Genomic DNA, 16,031 nt, shown 5'->3' with positions numbered 1-16,031 from the left:
GCTCCTCCCCAACAGAGCAATCCATCACCATTGTGCGGGGTCTGCAGGACGTGACGGTGATGGAGCCTGCTCCTGCCTGGTTTGAGTGTGAGACCTCCATCCCCTCAGTGCGGCCACCTAAGTGGCTCCTGGGGAAGACAGTGTTGCAGGCTGGGGGGAACGTGGGCCTGGAGCAGGAGGGCACGGTGCACCGGCTGATGCTGTGGCGGACCTGCTCCACTATGACCGGGCCCGTGCACTTCACCATCGGCAAGTCTCGCTCCTCTGCCCGCCTGGTGGTCTCAGGTGAGCACTCCCGCCCCGGTGGGTGGACGCGAGGCAGAGGCATAAAAGGACAAGGCTGTGGGTGGGTACAGGGCAGGGTCATGGGAGGAGAAGGCTCAGTGCAGTGATGGAACACAGTTCAGGGCCACAGATGGGTATCACTCATGGCCAGGGGAGGACACAGTTCAGGACCACAGAGGATACAGCTCAGGGCCAGGGGAAGGCACAGTTCAGGGAACAGTGGACACAGCTCAGGGCCAGGGGAGGACATAGTTCAGGGCCATAGGTGAGCAGGCTCAGGGCTTGGCAGGCAGGACAGGGTGATTGGTTCCTGTGGCCCCGTGGCCCAGCCTGTCTCCACTCCCTGCAGACATCCCTGTAGTCCTCACACGGCCGTTGGAGCCCAAGACAGGGCGTGAGCTGCAGTCAGTGGTCCTGTCCTGCGACTTCCGGCCAGCCCCCAAGGCTGTGCAGTGGTACAAGGATGACACACCCCTGTCTGCCTCTGAGAAGTTTAAGATGAGCCTGGAGGGTCAGATGGCCGAGCTGCGCATCCTCCGGCTCATGCCTGCCGATGCTGGTATCTACCGGTGCCAGGCGGGCAGCGCCCACAGCAGTACTGAGGTCACTGTGGAAGGTGGGGCATGAGGGACACGGGGCTACTGAGAGGGTTTTGGGGAGGGGTTGCCTGGTGATGTGGGCACTGAGGCCCGGTGTGTCCCTTGCAGCACGGGAGGTGACAGTGACAGGGCCGCTGCAGGATGCAGAGGCCATGGAGGAGGGCCGGGCCAGCTTCTCCTGTGAGCTGTCCCATGAGGACGAGGAGGTCGAGTGGTCGCTCAACGGGATGCCCCTGTACAACGACAGCTTCCATGAGATCTCGCACAGGGGCCGGTGCCACACGCTGGTACTGAAGAGCGTCCGGCGTGCTGATGCAGGCACAGTATGCGCCTCCTCCCCCAAGGTGTCAACCTCTGCCCACCTGGAGGTCCGAGGTGAGCCATCCCACCAGTCTTCGGGGCTCCCCACTAGAGATGGGACAGGTGCTGGGCTCCCCTCACCCTCCTACCCCTCCTGCAGTGAAGCCGGTGGTGTTCTTGAAGGGGCTGGATGACCTGTCCGCAGAGGAGCATGGCACCCTGGCCCTGCAGTGTGAGGTCTCTGACCCCGAGGCCCATGTGGTGTGGCGCAAAGATGGCGTGCAGCTGGGCCCCAGCGACAAGTATGACTTCCTGCACACGGTGGGCACGCGGGGGCTCGTGGTGCATGACCTGAGCCCCGAGGACGCCGGCCTGTACACCTGCCACGTGGGCTCCGAGGAGACCCAGGCCCGGGTCAGCGTGCACGGTGTGTGGCTGTGGGCATGGCGGAGCTCGGGGAAGGGAGGTGTGCTGGATTGGCATGGATGTGGGGCTGGCCACTACCTGGGTGGCCCACGTCATTCTCTGAGATTGAAGGGCTGCTCTGCTCAGCCGGGGAGGTCAGGGGAGCCTTCTAGAGGAGCCATGACTTGACATGGTCCTGTGAGGCCTGGGTGCAGGCAGGTGGACCTGGGGACGATGGGTCCTGGAGCCAGGGTTGGAGGCTGTGCTGTCCCTGCCTGGTGGTCCCGACGTAGCCCGGGGATGTTGCCCTGTACCAAGGGATGTGTCTGCACAGAAGCCACCAGGCCAGTGTGGGACACCAGTGGGGATGGCCAGGGAGAAGCCGAGATGCCAGGCAGGGGCTGTGAGTAGGCCATGTCTCTGTCCTTCATGGGGCCCCAGCAAGGCCCCAGGGCCACTGGGCTGACAGGGTAGAGCCATCCCTGAATCCAGCCCTGCAGCACTGGGGGTGTGCATGCCCTGGAGTCTGTCCTGTTTTTCAGGGGCAGTTCCCTCAACTGCAGGGTGGCTACCTGGCCCCCTGTGTGTGTATGCACAGTCCCAGTGGCATCCTGGTGTGGGTGACAGGTGGCGTAACCAGCCTGTTTGCTGGTCCTTGACAGTCTTGTAACGAGATGGGGAAGGGGCAGGAGGCGTCGCGAGTTTGTCCTGGAGCTGGGACTATGGGGTCCTGTGCCTCCTCTCCTCCCTGTGATGACCATGGGTCCTCCCTCTCCCTGCTACCCTGATTGGAGCTCAGAGTTGTTGGTTATGCAAATGCCAGGGGACAGCCAGCTCCAGCAGAGGGGTGTCTACTCATTGGCTGGTGCAACGTGGCACCCTGCCCCCACAGGGCCTGGCCTCTCCCAGGGTCTGACACCTCCCAGGGTTTGGTCCCTGTGGGGTCTGGTCCCTCTAAGGGATCCAGCTCCTCCTGGGGTCTGGTCCCTGTGGGCTCTGATCCCTCCCAGGGTCTGGTCCCTTGGGATCTGATCCCTCCCAGGGTCTGGCCCTTCCTATGTCTGGCCCAGGGCAGTGCTGTCCTCTTGCCTGGCCTGACAGTCTCCGATGGCCCGCAGATCTGCACGTGGGCATCACCAAGAGGCTGAAGACAGTGGAGGTGCTGGAGGGGGAGAGCTGCAGCTTTGAGTGCGTCCTGTCCCATGAGAGTGCCAGCGACCCAGCCATGTGGACAGTCGGTGGGAAGACGGTGGGCAGCTCCAGCCGCTTCCAGGCCACACGTCAGGGCCGAAAATACATCCTAGTGGTCCGGGAGGCTGCGCCGAGTGATGCTGGGGAGGTGGTCTTCTCTGTGCGGAGCCTCACCTCCAAGGCCTCACTCATTGTCAAAGGTGGGCAGGGCCTGCCGGACGGGGGCTTATCACCTGGGCTGAGGAGTGGGGACCCTGGGCCTGTCCCCAGGAGTCCAGGAGCTGGGCCCCACTGGCTGCAGAAGCCGGTGGGGGTGCTTTTGGGGCCTGCTTCCCCCAGCTGCTGCAGAGCACCCCTTCTAGGAGCCACAGGGCCTGAGGCACCTGCTGGATGCTGGGGGCAGTTCTCATGTGGAAGTGGGGTTGCGTTCTTCTCTGAGCTCTGATACAGGCCTGGATTCTTTTCCAATCTGTGTTCTGAGTGCTCTGAGCACTTGGTAGCTCCCAGAGCTGTGGCTCACAGGGCCAGTCTGGCAGCACTGGCCTGAGGGCCCAGCCACCTGCTCTGCTGACATCACCGCCAGCGCCCGAGTTCGCGCCCCTGACGAGCACACTTGGTGCAGTTTGGTGGGGCACGCTCAGAGGATGCCAGCGTGGGCCTGAAAGATGCCAGAGGATAAAATTCTGTAGTTGTTGATCTTCCTGCCTCCTGAGTCCCACCCTGGTGACAGTGGGGACACTAACATTCCAGGACTCTGAAGCTCCTGAGGGCCGAGGTCCCAGAGTTTGGGGGTTGCAGGTTCTGTTGTCTTGGTCACCAGAGAATCAGTGTTCTCAAACACTTGTCCTTGCCCCAATCCTGGTCATGGTGAAGGTGGTAGGGTTTTGGCTGGGTCTGTGCGTAGAGCTATGGCTGTAGCCAGGATGGTGGCTGGGGCCGTGACTGCAGTCATCTGTGGCTGGCTCCGTGGCCCTGGCTGTGCTTCAAGGGCAGCTGTCTCTGCTCTCTTCAGAGAGGCCGGCAGCCATCATGAAGCCCCTGGAAGACCAGCGGGTGGCGCCAGGGGAGGACGTGGAGCTGCGCTGTGAGCTGTCACGGGCGGGCACGCCTGTGCGCTGGCTGAAGGATGGGAAGGCCATCCGCAAGAGCCAGAAGTACGATGTGGTCTGTGAGGGCACGATGGCTGTGTTGGTCATCCGCGGGGCCTCGCTCAAGGACGTGGGCGAGTACACGTGTGAGGTGGAGGCTTCCAAGAGCACAGCCAGCCTCTGTGTGGAAGGTAAATGCTGCAGGAGCCCCACGCGTGGCCCTGGAGTGGCGTCTCTACCCTAGCGGGGCACAGGGCCACCCCTGGAGCCTGAGCTCCTCTGTCCCAAGTGAAAGGGCTCACCCAGGTCCCAGAGCTTCCCCAGCCAGGCCTGGAAGATAACAGGGCTGGCCTGGGGTCTGTGCAGGCCTAATGCCCCACCTATTCTGCCTCCGTCTCCCTGCCCCAGAAAAAGCAAACTGCTTCACAGAGGAGCTGACCAACCTGCAGGTGGAGGAGAAAGGCACAGCTGTATTCACGTGCAAGACGGAGCGCCCCGCGGCCACAGTGACCTGGCGCAAGGGCCTCTTGGAGCTACGGGCCTCAAGGAAGCACCAGCCCAGCCAGGACGGCCTGGCCCTGCAGCTCACCATCAGTGCCCTGGAGAAGGCAGACAGCGACATCTATACCTGCGACATCGGCCAGGCCCAGTCCCAGGCCCAGCTCCTCGTGCAAGGTGAGGTGCCCAAGTGTGCTCGGGTCTAGGCTTTGAACGGCACTGGAGACTTGGAGGTGGAGAGACCCAGCCTCAGTTTCTTATCATAAGGGTAGAGGGATGCACCATGCTGGGTGGTCACTGAGGCTCCCCAGCATGGCTGTGAATGAGCTGCTGGTGCTCACTTACTTGTGTGTTGATTTGGTCACTGTGTATTTCTCCCACATGCCCTATGTGCCTGGCCCCCATGCGTGAGCTCAGTGTGTATCTGTACATACAACGTGTCACCCTTATCCCAGAGGGACAGCCTGACTCAGCTGTGCCAGGCAGCCTCAGGTGCTCCCAGGGAAGAACTGATGGTCATTAGGGTTGTCATTGAGAGTTACAGTGGCATTTTAGTCTTTTTCTTGTTTACAACAGAATACCTGAAACTGGGTAATTTATAAATGAAATAAAGTTACTTCTTACAGCTCTGGAGGCTCAAGGTCAAGGGGCCACATCTGGTGAGGGCCCTCTTGCTGGCAGGGACTCTCTGCCGAGTCCCCAGGGGGTGGCACAGGGCATCTCATGGGGAGGGGGCTGAGTGTGCTAACTCAGGCCTCTCTTCATCTTCTTTTAAAGCCACCACTCACATTAAAGCACTTTAACACATTAACCTGTTAACCCACTGATCCATGAATGGATTAATCCATTCCCACCTGGGACCCAATCCCCTTTTAAAGGCTCCACCTCTTAATATTACCACATTGGGATTAAGTTTCAACATGAGTTTCCAGGGGGACATTCAGATCATAGCAGGTGGCTGTTTGATCTTACTGTTTGGCTCCACATTTGAGTGGCAGGCAAAGTGACAGCTGTCATTCTCCCCACTCTGTAGATAAGAAAACAAGCTTTAGTGGGTCCATGGCCAGGGCAAGGTCATCAGGCACATTGGGATCAGAGCAGGCGAGGCCCAGCCCCTTCACCACAGCCTTCACTTGGCTCTGAAGTCCCGGGCTGGTGTGTCCAGAGCTGAGTTTGCAGGGGGTCCCTACTGGGGTCTGACCACAGGGTGTTCACAGGGTTCAGTATTTGAAAGGCCCCAGTTGTGATCATGAGAAGTAATGTAAAGCAGGAATCATCACTGATTTTTCCTCTCCAATGGATTTGGTGATCCTGGTGAAAGCATTCTGTTAACACAGTAAAGCCCCATGATCTAATAAAGTTGGTACCCGTAGTTAATTTTTTTAAAAAGCCATCAAGAGTGAGAGTCATAAGATAACAAAAGATGCTCTTTAAAAGTTTAACATGGCTGGGCTCAGTGGCTCACGCCTGTAATCCCAGCACTTTGGGAGGCTGAGGCAGGTGGATCACGAGGTCAGGAGTTCTAGACCAGCCTGGCCAACATGGTGAAACCCCATCTCTACTAAAAATACAAAAATTAGCCAGGCATGGTAGCACGTGTCTGTAATCTCAGCTACTCAGGAGGCTGAGGCAGGAGCGTTGCTTGAACCCGGGAGGCGGAGGTTGCAGTGAGCCAAGATTGTGCCACTGCACTCCAGCCTGGGAGACAGAGTGAGACTCCATCTCTAAAAAAATAAAATAAAATAAAAGTTTAACGTATGAGGATGTTGGCTGGCCTGGTCAGGGGCCCAAGCCATTTCCTTGTGTGCCATCCACTGATGAGAGCTCTTCATCCATGTGGATTGCCCGGGTTGGGGTTGCCTTCTTTGAGGTGGAGCTATGCCTGCAGGACACTCATGCATGCAGAAGGAATCTGAATGCAGGACCTGTCTCCATATTCGTAAACGCTCATCTTTTACCATCCCTAATTCAGCAGCCAAAAAACCTCGTTTCTAGGAATTCACATTTCTTATCTTCCAAGCATTTGATTTCAATTTCAGCATAACTATAGCCATTTTTTTTTCACACTCCTCTTTCATCTGTTACTACAAGAGTTAATTTCATGGCACAATTGTAATGATACACACAGCTGTGTATGCAGGTTTGGGAGCCAACCGCTCCTGGGAGCACAGCTTGGATAGGGGGCAGAAGTGTGCTCTCCTGGGTTCTCAGCAGGCTGCAGACTCGCCCAGCAAGCCTTGCAGAAGGACCTCCAAGGTGCAGAGAGGTGGACTCGGGGCTCCGAGTGGCCCTCAAACAAGTATCTAGACCGTTCAAACTCTGACCCACTTACTGTTTTCGGAGTTCTGTCCCTGCAAACTTGTTAAAACACAGACACCTTGCTCTGTCCTGGGGAGTGTCTGTCCTGGGGAGCACTGCTGGCTGAGCCTGCCCAGGACGCTGTGCCTTTGCAGGCCGGAGAGTGCACATCATCGAGGACCTGGAGGACGTGGATGTGCAGGAGGGCTCCTCGGCCACCTTCCGTTGCCGGATCTCCCCGGCCAACTACGAGCCTGTGCACTGGTTCCTGGATAAGACACCCCTGCATGCCAACGAGCTCAATGAGATCAAGGCCCAGCCTGGGGGCTACCACGTGCTGACCCTGCGGCAGCTGGCGCTCAAGGACTCGGGCACCATCTACTTCGAGGCGGGTGACCAGAGGGCCTCAGCCGCCCTGCGGGTCACTGGTGGGTCACATGCCCACGTTGCACATGTTGCTCAGAGCTGCAGACAGGTGGAGAGGCAGATGGCAGCTCAGCCATGTGCCTAGTATCCCTGGGCACACAGAGAAAGCACCCTTGGCTGACTGTGGGGTGGGGGCTCGGAAGGCTGAATTGGGCTTTCAGAATGAATGCTTCTGCATGGTTTGCAGAACTGTTCTTGGTGTGCGCTGGCTAGGCTGCATCCCCACTGGGGCAGGAGCCACACAGAGCCTTCCCTGTTCCCTCCACAGCCTGTTGCGTGGCCCCAGCGTGAGGGTGACTGGTGGGTGCTGAGCCAGGGTGTTGCCTGGTCTGCAGTGAGACCCAGGGTTTGTCCCTGTTGGCCCCTCCAGCAGCAGCACGACAGGATCCCACATGCTCCTGCTTCTCTCTCTGTCCCCCAGGTAAGCCAAGTGTCTTCTCCCGGGAGCTCACAGATGCCACCATCACAGAGGGTGAGGACTTGACCCTGGTGTGCGAGACCAGTGCCTGCGACAGCCCTGTGTGCTGGACCAAGGATGGGAAGACCCTGCGGGGATCTGCCCGGTATCAGCTGAGCCACGAGGGCCACCGAGCCCAGTTGCTCATCACTGGGGCCACCCTGCAGGACAGCGGACGCTACAAGTGTGAGACTGGGGGCGCCTGCAGCAGCTCCATTGTCAGGGTGCACGGTGAGCCCCAGCAGCCCCAAAGCCTAGCCACAGGCCAGGTGCCTACAGCTCTTTTCTCAGGCAGCACCGTCTTCAGGGCAGGGCATGTGCGCCCACAAGGAGCCCAAGGTGGGAGGACCCAGGCTCCTGTGCATCCTGTATGGGGTGCCCACAGCTCCCCGTGTCCTTCCTGGCTCTCCCTGGCACCTCATCCACCCTGCTTGGCTTCCGCTCTGGCCTCTGCCACCCGCAGGAGCCGCCCTGCAGAGCTGTCTCCTCTGCGTCCCTGAAGGGCTGTCCCTCTGTGCATGCCTGTGTCCCTGACCTCCCATCTTAGGAGGCGCCAGCCACAGTGGCTTAGGGCCCACCGTGACCTCATTTGACCTTACTTCCCTCATCACTACCACGCTTTGAGGTCTGGGCTAGGGCCTCCAACTGTGAATTTGGGGGCACAGGTCCCTGACACCCCACCCTTCTGTTCTCCTGCTTGGTTCACCGTTTCTATCCCTCACCCTCAGAGCTGCCCCTTTCCAGAAGTCTCGAGGTCCTTGCCACAGGCCCCAAAGGAGAAGGGGGACCCTGCAGCTGATGTCCCCAGCCCTCCACCACCTATAGGGGATCCCTAGTGGACCAGTCGGGGGAGGGCAAGCTGAGCCTGTGCCTGTCTGCAGCCCGGCCAGTGCGGTTCCAGGAGGCCCTGAAGGACCTGGAGGTGCGGGAGGGTGGTGCTGCCACACTGCGCTGTGTGCTGTCATCTGTGGCTGCGCCCGTGGAATGGTGCTGTGGAGACAATGTCCTGAGGCCAGGTGACAAATACAGCCTACGCCAGGAAGGTGCTGTGTTGGAGCTGGTGGTCCGCAACCTCCGGCCGCAGGACAGCGGGCGGTACTCATGCTCCTTCGGGGACCAGACTACTTCTGCCACCCTCACGGTGACTGGTAAGCATCTCTGTTCACCCTGCCCATGTGGCCCAAAGATGCCACTTCCTCCAATGCAGGGGAGCAAAGACGATGTTCTCTGTGTCTGACCTTCCTGCAGCCCTGCCTGCCCAGTTCATCGGGAAACTGAGAAACAAGGAGGCCACAGAAGGGGCCACAGCCACGCTGCGGTGTGAGCTGAGCAAGGCGGCCCCCGTGGAGTGGAGAAAGGGGTCCGAGACCATCAGAGATGGGGACAGATACTGCCTGAGGCAGGACGGGGCCATGTGTGAGCTGCAGATTCGTGGCCTGGCCATGGTGGATGCTGGGGAGTACTCGTGTGTGTGTGGAGAGGAAAGGACCTCAGCCTCACTCACTATCAGGGGTAAGACCCTGTGTCCAGAGTCGTGGCCAGTGTCCAATTCTTTACCTCTGCTGTCAGTTGCACCAATTCCAGTCTCCCCCAACTGTGCCATGCCCTTCCCAGCACATCACGGAATCCCTTCCAGCTTTCTGGACTATTGAAGGAACCAGGAGAACCCGGCATTTGCAGCCAGACTCCTACCCTCGAGGCACCCTGGGACCTGTCCTGTGGGAGTCTGTCTTATCCTCCATCTCGCCATTGCCTGTCCCCCTGTGCTTCCCAGAGTCTGATCTACTGCATGTCTGTCTGTCCATCCCTCCCCAGCCATGCCTGCCCACTTCATAGGAAGACTGAGACACCAAGAGAGCACAGAAGGAGCCACAGCCACACTGCGGTGTGAGCTGAGCAAGGTGGCCCCCGTGGAGTGGAGGAAGGGCCGTGAGAGCCTCAGAGATGGGGACAGACACAGACTGAGGCAGGATGGGACTGTGTGTGAGCTGCAGATCTGTGGCCTGGCCGTAGCAGATGCTGGGGAGTACTCCTGTGTGTGTGGGGAGGAGAGGACCTCTGCCACTCTCACCGTGAAGGGTAATGACTGCCTCTGGCCACGTGCATGGGTGGCTGTGTCCGAGTGGGTGTGCACATTCCTGCCGTGTGCCCATGTCTGCGCTATGGCCTTCCCTGTTTCTGCATGGGGTTCCTGAATCATTCCTTCAGTAGGGATTCCTCACACCTGCTGCGTGTTACCCGTCTTAGGAGCAGTAAGACAGCAGAGAAGAGAGGGCTGCTTGAGCCCTGTGGGGTTGTAGGCAGAGACAGAGGATATGGGGAGAACCAAATCATTACAAAAGTGAGATCATAGATCTTCTCCAGGGTTAACACCAGGAAGGCAGGAAGGCAATCAGGAGGAGCCCCAGAAATGGAACACAGAAAGGAGTGGGGAGATGGCACGTGGGCTGGAGTGCACAGCCAGGGAGGGGAGGGTCCATTGTGAGGAGGAGAGAGGTAGGTTGACTGTGGGGAGGAGGTGATGGGGTGACTGTGGGGAGGAGGTGATGGGGGTGACTGTGGGGAGGAGGTGATGGAGGTGACTGTGGGAGGGAGGTGATGGGGGTGACTGTGGGGAGGAGGTGATGGGGGTGACTGTGGGGGGGAGGTGATGGGGGTGACTGTGGGGAGGAGGTGATGGGGGTGACTGTGGGGAGGAGGTGATGGAGGTGACTGTGGGAGGGAGGTGATGGGGGTGACTGTGGGGAGGAGGTGATGGGGGTGACTGTGGGGGGGAGGTGATGGGGGTGACTGTGGGGAGGAGGTGATGGGGATGACTGTGGGGAGGAGGTGATGGAGGTGACTGTGAGGAGGAGGTGATGGGGGTGACTGTGGGGAGGAGCAGCCACAGTGACTCTTCATGTGTCAGCCAAGCAGAGCAGCTGTGTGGAGTGGTGGAAGGGGCCCAAGACGATCCAAGATGGGGGCTTTGACCAAGACGGGACATCCGGAGCCCTGTGGCCTGCCTGCAGTGGATCTAGGGTGTCGTCATGTGTGGGGGGTGGGAGTGGATCTCAGCCATGGCTGGGTGCCCTAGGGACATGAGGCTGCAGAACTCACCCTGGGCCCTGAACCTCTCAGTCACAGCAAGGAGAGGATTCCAGCCTCAAGCCACCAGTGTTAGCAGAAGGGACAGAGCCCTGCAGGCCTGGCCTTTTGTGTCTGTGGAGCTGGGACCCATGGCCCGGTGTGGCTGGTGGTGTGGTGCGACGTGTGCAGGTGCTCGGGGCCTTGGCCTGGCTTGATTCTGTCAGGGAAAGCACATGGGATAAAGCCGGCCCGGGTGGAGGGCCCGAGCACCTTAGAGGGAATGCAGGGAAGGACTCTCCCAAGCTCGAGGACTTTCTTGCCCAGGACTCTGGTGGGCTCCCGTCACACCGCAAGGAGGGATCCCTCAGGCCAGTGAAGGGGCAGGTTCTGGGGGCCAGGCATGGCTGTCTGGATGCCAGTGCCTCCTCAGACGGGTGGCTGAAGAGCAGATGACCCGAGTGGACCCTTGCCGGCTGCCTGAGGCAGTTGCTTCCAGAAGTGGGCGAGTTCCAGGGAAGTTTCAGGTGGTGGGTGCCCTGCTGGACCCCCTCCTTAGAGGGCACCCTTGCATGCTGGAAGTTTCCACTGGACCCCGAAGCCCCAAGGATGCTCTGAGCTGCAGTTCCCTGGGGGCGTCCAGGGGATGCAGCTGGGCACTCTGAGGCTCCAGTCTCCATCTGGTGGGCTGGGAAGCCACCCAGCTTCAGTGCACAGGAGACAGTGGCCCTTGTCTGTCCCTGTGGTCCATGGCTATCTCCTGCATGCAGGGCATGTCCGGGTGGACCGTTCCTTCATGTATTCGTTTGGTCATTTCTTATCTGCTGGACCCATGCACCAAGGCACCTGTTGCGTGGGGTTCTTGCTTGCATCATGAACACAGGGTGACGGTCAAGGTGGAGGGTGGCACCCTCCTTTCTCCCAGCAGCAGGCTCCTTATTCCCTGTCTGCCCTGGGCTCTGGCCACAGGAGCAGCAGGAACTGATGAGAAGCAGGAGCCTGGATGATTTTGTGGGAGATTTTTAGGCAGCTGATTTTGTGTCTTTTTCCTCCAGCTATTCATCAAGATCATGAGGCTGGGCACGGTGGCTCACACCTGTAATCCCAGCACTTTAGGAGGCCGAGGCAGGAGGATCATTTGAGCTCAAGAGTTCCAGGCCAACCTGGGCAACCCAGGGAGACCCTATTTCTACAAAAAATATGAAAATTAGCTGGTTGTGGTGGTGCACACCTGTGGTCCCAGCTACTCAGGAGGCTGAGGTGGGAGGATTGGTTGAGGCCACAAGTTTGAGGCTGCAGTGAGCTGTGATGGCACCACTGCACTCCAGCCTAGGCAACACTGAGACCCTGTCTGAAAAAGAAGAAAAAAATTATGAAGGAGCTATAAAATAGGGAGCCACAGAATGGGGCTTGGGCCACAGTATAGTGTAACTGAGCCACCAGGCTGGTCTTGGGCCCTTGAGCGTGATGACAGATTCAGTCTGAGCCAGGATGGGCTGCAGAAGACCTTGGGGATGGGGAGATCCTGTTTGGTTCTGTCTCTTCCTCCCCATGTCATGGGTCTTGTGGCCACTGCATGTGTCTGCCATCATCTTGGGGTCCCTGCTAGGATTCCAGCTCTTCTGCGTCCTGGGCGGCTTTCCCCTGCGTGTCCGTGGCCAATCTGTTCTCTGCTCCCAGGGCACTGTTTCACGTCCACGTGTCCATGCTTTAATTCCTAGTTTCCTCCATAGTTGGAGTGTGTCCTTGCTGAGTGTCCCAAGGTGTCTCCAGAGGGCCTCATGGTCTTTGTGTCCTCTCCAGCCCTACCAGCCAGGTTCATAGAAAGTATGAGGCCTGAGGACACCTCAGAAGGGGCCACACCGTGATGCTAACGGGCTGGACCGTGGGAAGCCGCAGTGCACACCTTGTACTCAGCACACCCCAGGAGTGGCCCGTGTTCAGATAGCTTCCCTGTCTTCTCTGTGTTGTCCATGTCCTGTCTCTTCTGTGGGCTCAGAGGGTGTGATTGTGGCCATCTCTTTCTGATCCCCCAGCCCTGCTGGCCAAGTTCACAGAGGGTCTGAGGAATGAAGAGGCTGTGGAAGGGGCCACAGCCATGTTGTGGTGTGAACTGAGCAAAGTGGCCCCTGTGGAGTGGAGGAAGGGGCCCAAGAACCTCAGAGATGGGGACAGATACATCCTGAGGCAGGAGGGGACCAGGTGTGAGCTGCAAATCTGTGGCCTGGCCATGGCGGATGCCGGGGAGTACTTGTGTGTGTGTGGGCAGGAGAGGACCTCAGCCACGCTCACCATCGGGGTAAAGATCATGTGTGGCCTTGTGGACCCGTGGCTTGGTATCTACATGTCACCGTGTCATTCTCATCTTCCAATGTGGCACAGCCCCTGTGGCAATCCTGGGGTTGTCTCTTCTCCAAGTGAGGTCCTCCGGTTGTCTCCCGCCTACCCTTCTTGTCCAGGGGGTGTCCTCATGCTCATGCTGATCCCTTTGTGTTCTCTGTTCTTCCCAGGCCATTTGCTTCCTCCTCATGTGAATGTTTATTTGCTTCTTCACGTGTGGTCCTTTGGTGGTTTGTGTGGCTCCTTGTGGGTGTCCATGTCCCGTCCACAGAGTCTTCCAGACAGTCTGATGATCTCAGCGACTGCTTGGTCCTTCCCAGCTCTGCCTGCCAGGTTCATAGAAGATGTGAAAAACCAGGAGGCCAGAGAAGGAACCACAGTCATGCTGCAGTGTGAGCTGAACAATGCAGCCCCTGTGGAGTGGAGGAAGGGGTCTGAGACCCTGAGAGATGGGGACAGATACAGCCTGAGGCAGGATGGGACCAAATGTGAACTGCAGATTCGTGGCCTGTCCATGGTAGACACTGGGGAGTACTCGTGTGTGTGTGGGCAGGAGAGGACCTCAGCCATGCTCACTGTCAGGGGTAAAGGCCACATGTGGCCAAGGAGAGCCATATTCTGGTGTCCATGTATTGATGTCATGCCGTCTGTCTGTACTCACACCATGTGCTCTCCCTGCATCTGCGCCACCCTGTTCCCATCACTCTGCAGGGTCTCCTCCAGCCTCCAGAGCTATTGTGGGAACCAGGAGAAACCAGCCTTGCAGCCAGCTTCCACCCCATGTGCCTACAAGGATGGGCTCCATCATGTTGTCCTGTTGGCTTCTGTACCTTGCCCTTCACGCTGTCCTGTCCTTCCCCCCAGAGTGCTCCAGAGGCTCTCATGGTCCTTGTGTGTGTCTGACATACTCTGGCTCTGGCAGCCGGAGTTACATAAAGTGTGAGGACTCAGGAGGCCATGGAAGGAGTCACAGCTACAGTGCTGACAGGCTGGAGCATGGGAAGCCCCAGTCCACAGCCTGTGCTCAGCACATCCCACATGTGGCCTGTGTCCAAATGGGTTCTGTGTCTTCTCTTTGCCATCCATGTTCTGTATCTTCCATGTGCTCAGAGAGCAAGATTGTGTTCATATATTCTGATCCTCCTCCAGCGCTACCCATCAAGTTCACAGAGGGTCTGAGGAACGAAGAGGCCACAGAAGGGGCAACGGCCACACTGCGGTGTGAGCTGAGCAAGGTGGCCCCTGTGGAGTGGTGGAAGGGGCATGAGACCCTCCGAGATGGAGACAGACATAGCCTGATGCAGGACGGGGCCAGGTGTGAGCTGCAGATCCGCGGCCTGGTGGCAGAGGATGCTGGGGAGTACCTGTGCATGTGCGGGAAGGAGAGGACCTCAGCCATGCTCACCGTCAGGGGTAAAGGCCACACGTGGCCAAGCAGCGCCATGCTCTGGTGTCCACATGTTGACGCCATCTGTCTCTGCCCATGCTGCGTTCTCTCCCCATGTCTGTGCCTGCCTGTGTAACTGCACAAGCTTCTTCCAGCCTCCAGGGCTGTTGTAGGAAGCAGGAGGAAGCAGCCTCTCTAGCCGGCTCCCACTGTGTGCCTTTGAAGACTCTGTCAACATCGTCACGTTGGATTCTGTGTCTTCCATCCTGTCACATTCTGTCCCCTGATGTTCTTCATGTGTTTCTGACCCTCTCTGGGCCTGGGTGCCAGAGATTCCTATAAAGGCTGAGATGTGAGGAGGCCACAGGAGGGGCCGTGGCCATGTGCTGTAGAGCCTGTACTAAGAGAAGTCCCAGTCCACAGCCTGTGCTCAGCACACCCCCATGCAGCCTGTGCCTAGTTGGGTTCTGTGTCTTGTCTGTGCCATCCATGTCATTCCTATCTCTTCCATGTGCTCAGAGAATATGATTATATCTGTGTCTTTTGACCTCTTCAGCCCTGCCTTCCAAGTTCATAGAGGGTCTGAGGAATGAAGAGGCCACAGAAGGGGCCACGGCCATACTGTGGTGTGAGCTGAGCAAGGTGGCCCCGGTGGAGTGGAGGAAGGGGCATGACTGCCTCAGAGATGGGGACAGACACAGCCTGAAGCAGGATGGGTCCAGATGTGAGCTGCAGATCCGTGGCCTGACTGTGGTGGATGCCGGCGAGTACTCGTGTGTGTGTGGGCAGGAGAGGACCTCAGCCATACTCACTGTCAGAGGTAAAGATCGTGTGTAGCTATGTGGACCATGGCTTAGTGTCTCCACATCTCTGTGTCACCACCTTCTGCCTTCGAATGTGGCATGGTTCTGTGGCAACCCCATGGTTGTCTGTCCTCTGACTGGGGTCCTCTGGGCATCTCCCGCCTCCCTTCTTATCCAGGAGGTGTCCTCATGCTCATATCCTTTTGCTTGTGTGTTCTGTGTTCCTCTGGGGCCATTTGCCTCCTCCCCATGTGTACGTTTGTTTGCTCTTTCACATGTGGTCCTTTGATGGTTTGTGTGGCTCTTTGTGGGTGTCCATGTCTTGTCCACAGAGTCCTCCAGATGGTCTAATAATCTCAATGACTGCTTGGTCCTTCCCAGCCCTGCCTGCCAGATTCATAGAAGATGTGAAAAACCAGGAGGCTAGAGAAGGGGCCACAGCTGTGCTGCAGTGTGAGCTGAGCAAGGCGGATCCCGTGGAGTGGAGGAAGGGGTCTGAGACCCTGAGAGATGGGGACAGATACAGCCTGAGGCAGGACGGGACCAGATGTGAGCTGCAGATTCGTGGCCTGTCCGTGGCAGACACTGGGGAGTACTCGTGTGTGTGTGGGCAGGAGAGGACCTCGGCCACGCTCACCATCAGGGGTAAAGACCATATATGGCCACCTGAGTGATTCCTGTCTCCTCCCGCCTAACCCATATGTTCTGTGCTCTCCCAATGCCTGTTGATGTCATTGCCTCAAGACAATGCCTCAAGTGACTCATTCAGTCACTCCCCTGTGTGATACATCCCACAAATGCACATGGAACCCACTTGGATGACTTAATCTAGGGCCTGGGAATATGGACTTCAAGAGTGAATAGGGCAGGGACCCAAAGGAGAGCTCC

The 16,031-nt window shown here is 58.3% G+C and overlaps 1 protein-coding gene across 2 annotated transcripts in view; it reads left to right on the top strand.

The window, feature by feature from the left end:
• OBSCN (obscurin, cytoskeletal calmodulin and titin-interacting RhoGEF) overlaps positions 1 to 16,031 on the top strand; it is a 162,841-nt gene that overhangs the window by 66,567 nt on the left and 80,243 nt on the right. For both annotated transcript variants that reach the window (XM_025402023.1, XM_025402032.1), the window contains exons 27-43: positions 16 to 285; positions 635 to 901; positions 993 to 1,259; positions 1,345 to 1,611; positions 2,708 to 2,980; positions 3,793 to 4,059; positions 4,277 to 4,543; positions 6,820 to 7,092; positions 7,512 to 7,778; positions 8,429 to 8,695; positions 8,796 to 9,059; positions 9,363 to 9,626; positions 12,650 to 12,925; positions 13,274 to 13,537; positions 14,103 to 14,366; positions 14,897 to 15,160; positions 15,525 to 15,788. In XM_025402023.1, the coding sequence (XP_025257808.1) occupies positions 16 to 285; positions 635 to 901; positions 993 to 1,259; positions 1,345 to 1,611; positions 2,708 to 2,980; positions 3,793 to 4,059; positions 4,277 to 4,543; positions 6,820 to 7,092; positions 7,512 to 7,778; positions 8,429 to 8,695; positions 8,796 to 9,059; positions 9,363 to 9,626; positions 12,650 to 12,925; positions 13,274 to 13,537; positions 14,103 to 14,366; positions 14,897 to 15,160; positions 15,525 to 15,788 (4,545 nt within the window). The remainder of the gene's footprint in view (positions 1 to 15; positions 286 to 634; positions 902 to 992; positions 1,260 to 1,344; positions 1,612 to 2,707; positions 2,981 to 3,792; positions 4,060 to 4,276; positions 4,544 to 6,819; positions 7,093 to 7,511; positions 7,779 to 8,428; positions 8,696 to 8,795; positions 9,060 to 9,362; positions 9,627 to 12,649; positions 12,926 to 13,273; positions 13,538 to 14,102; positions 14,367 to 14,896; positions 15,161 to 15,524; positions 15,789 to 16,031) is intronic.

The sequence above is a fragment of the Theropithecus gelada genome, chromosome 1, assembly GCF_003255815.1.
Source record: "Theropithecus gelada isolate Dixy chromosome 1, Tgel_1.0, whole genome shotgun sequence".
Classification (NCBI taxonomy): Eukaryota; Metazoa; Chordata; class Mammalia; order Primates; family Cercopithecidae; genus Theropithecus; species Theropithecus gelada.
The sequence above is the reverse complement of the archived record's forward strand: the minus strand, read 5'-3'. Positions and strand labels throughout refer to the sequence as shown.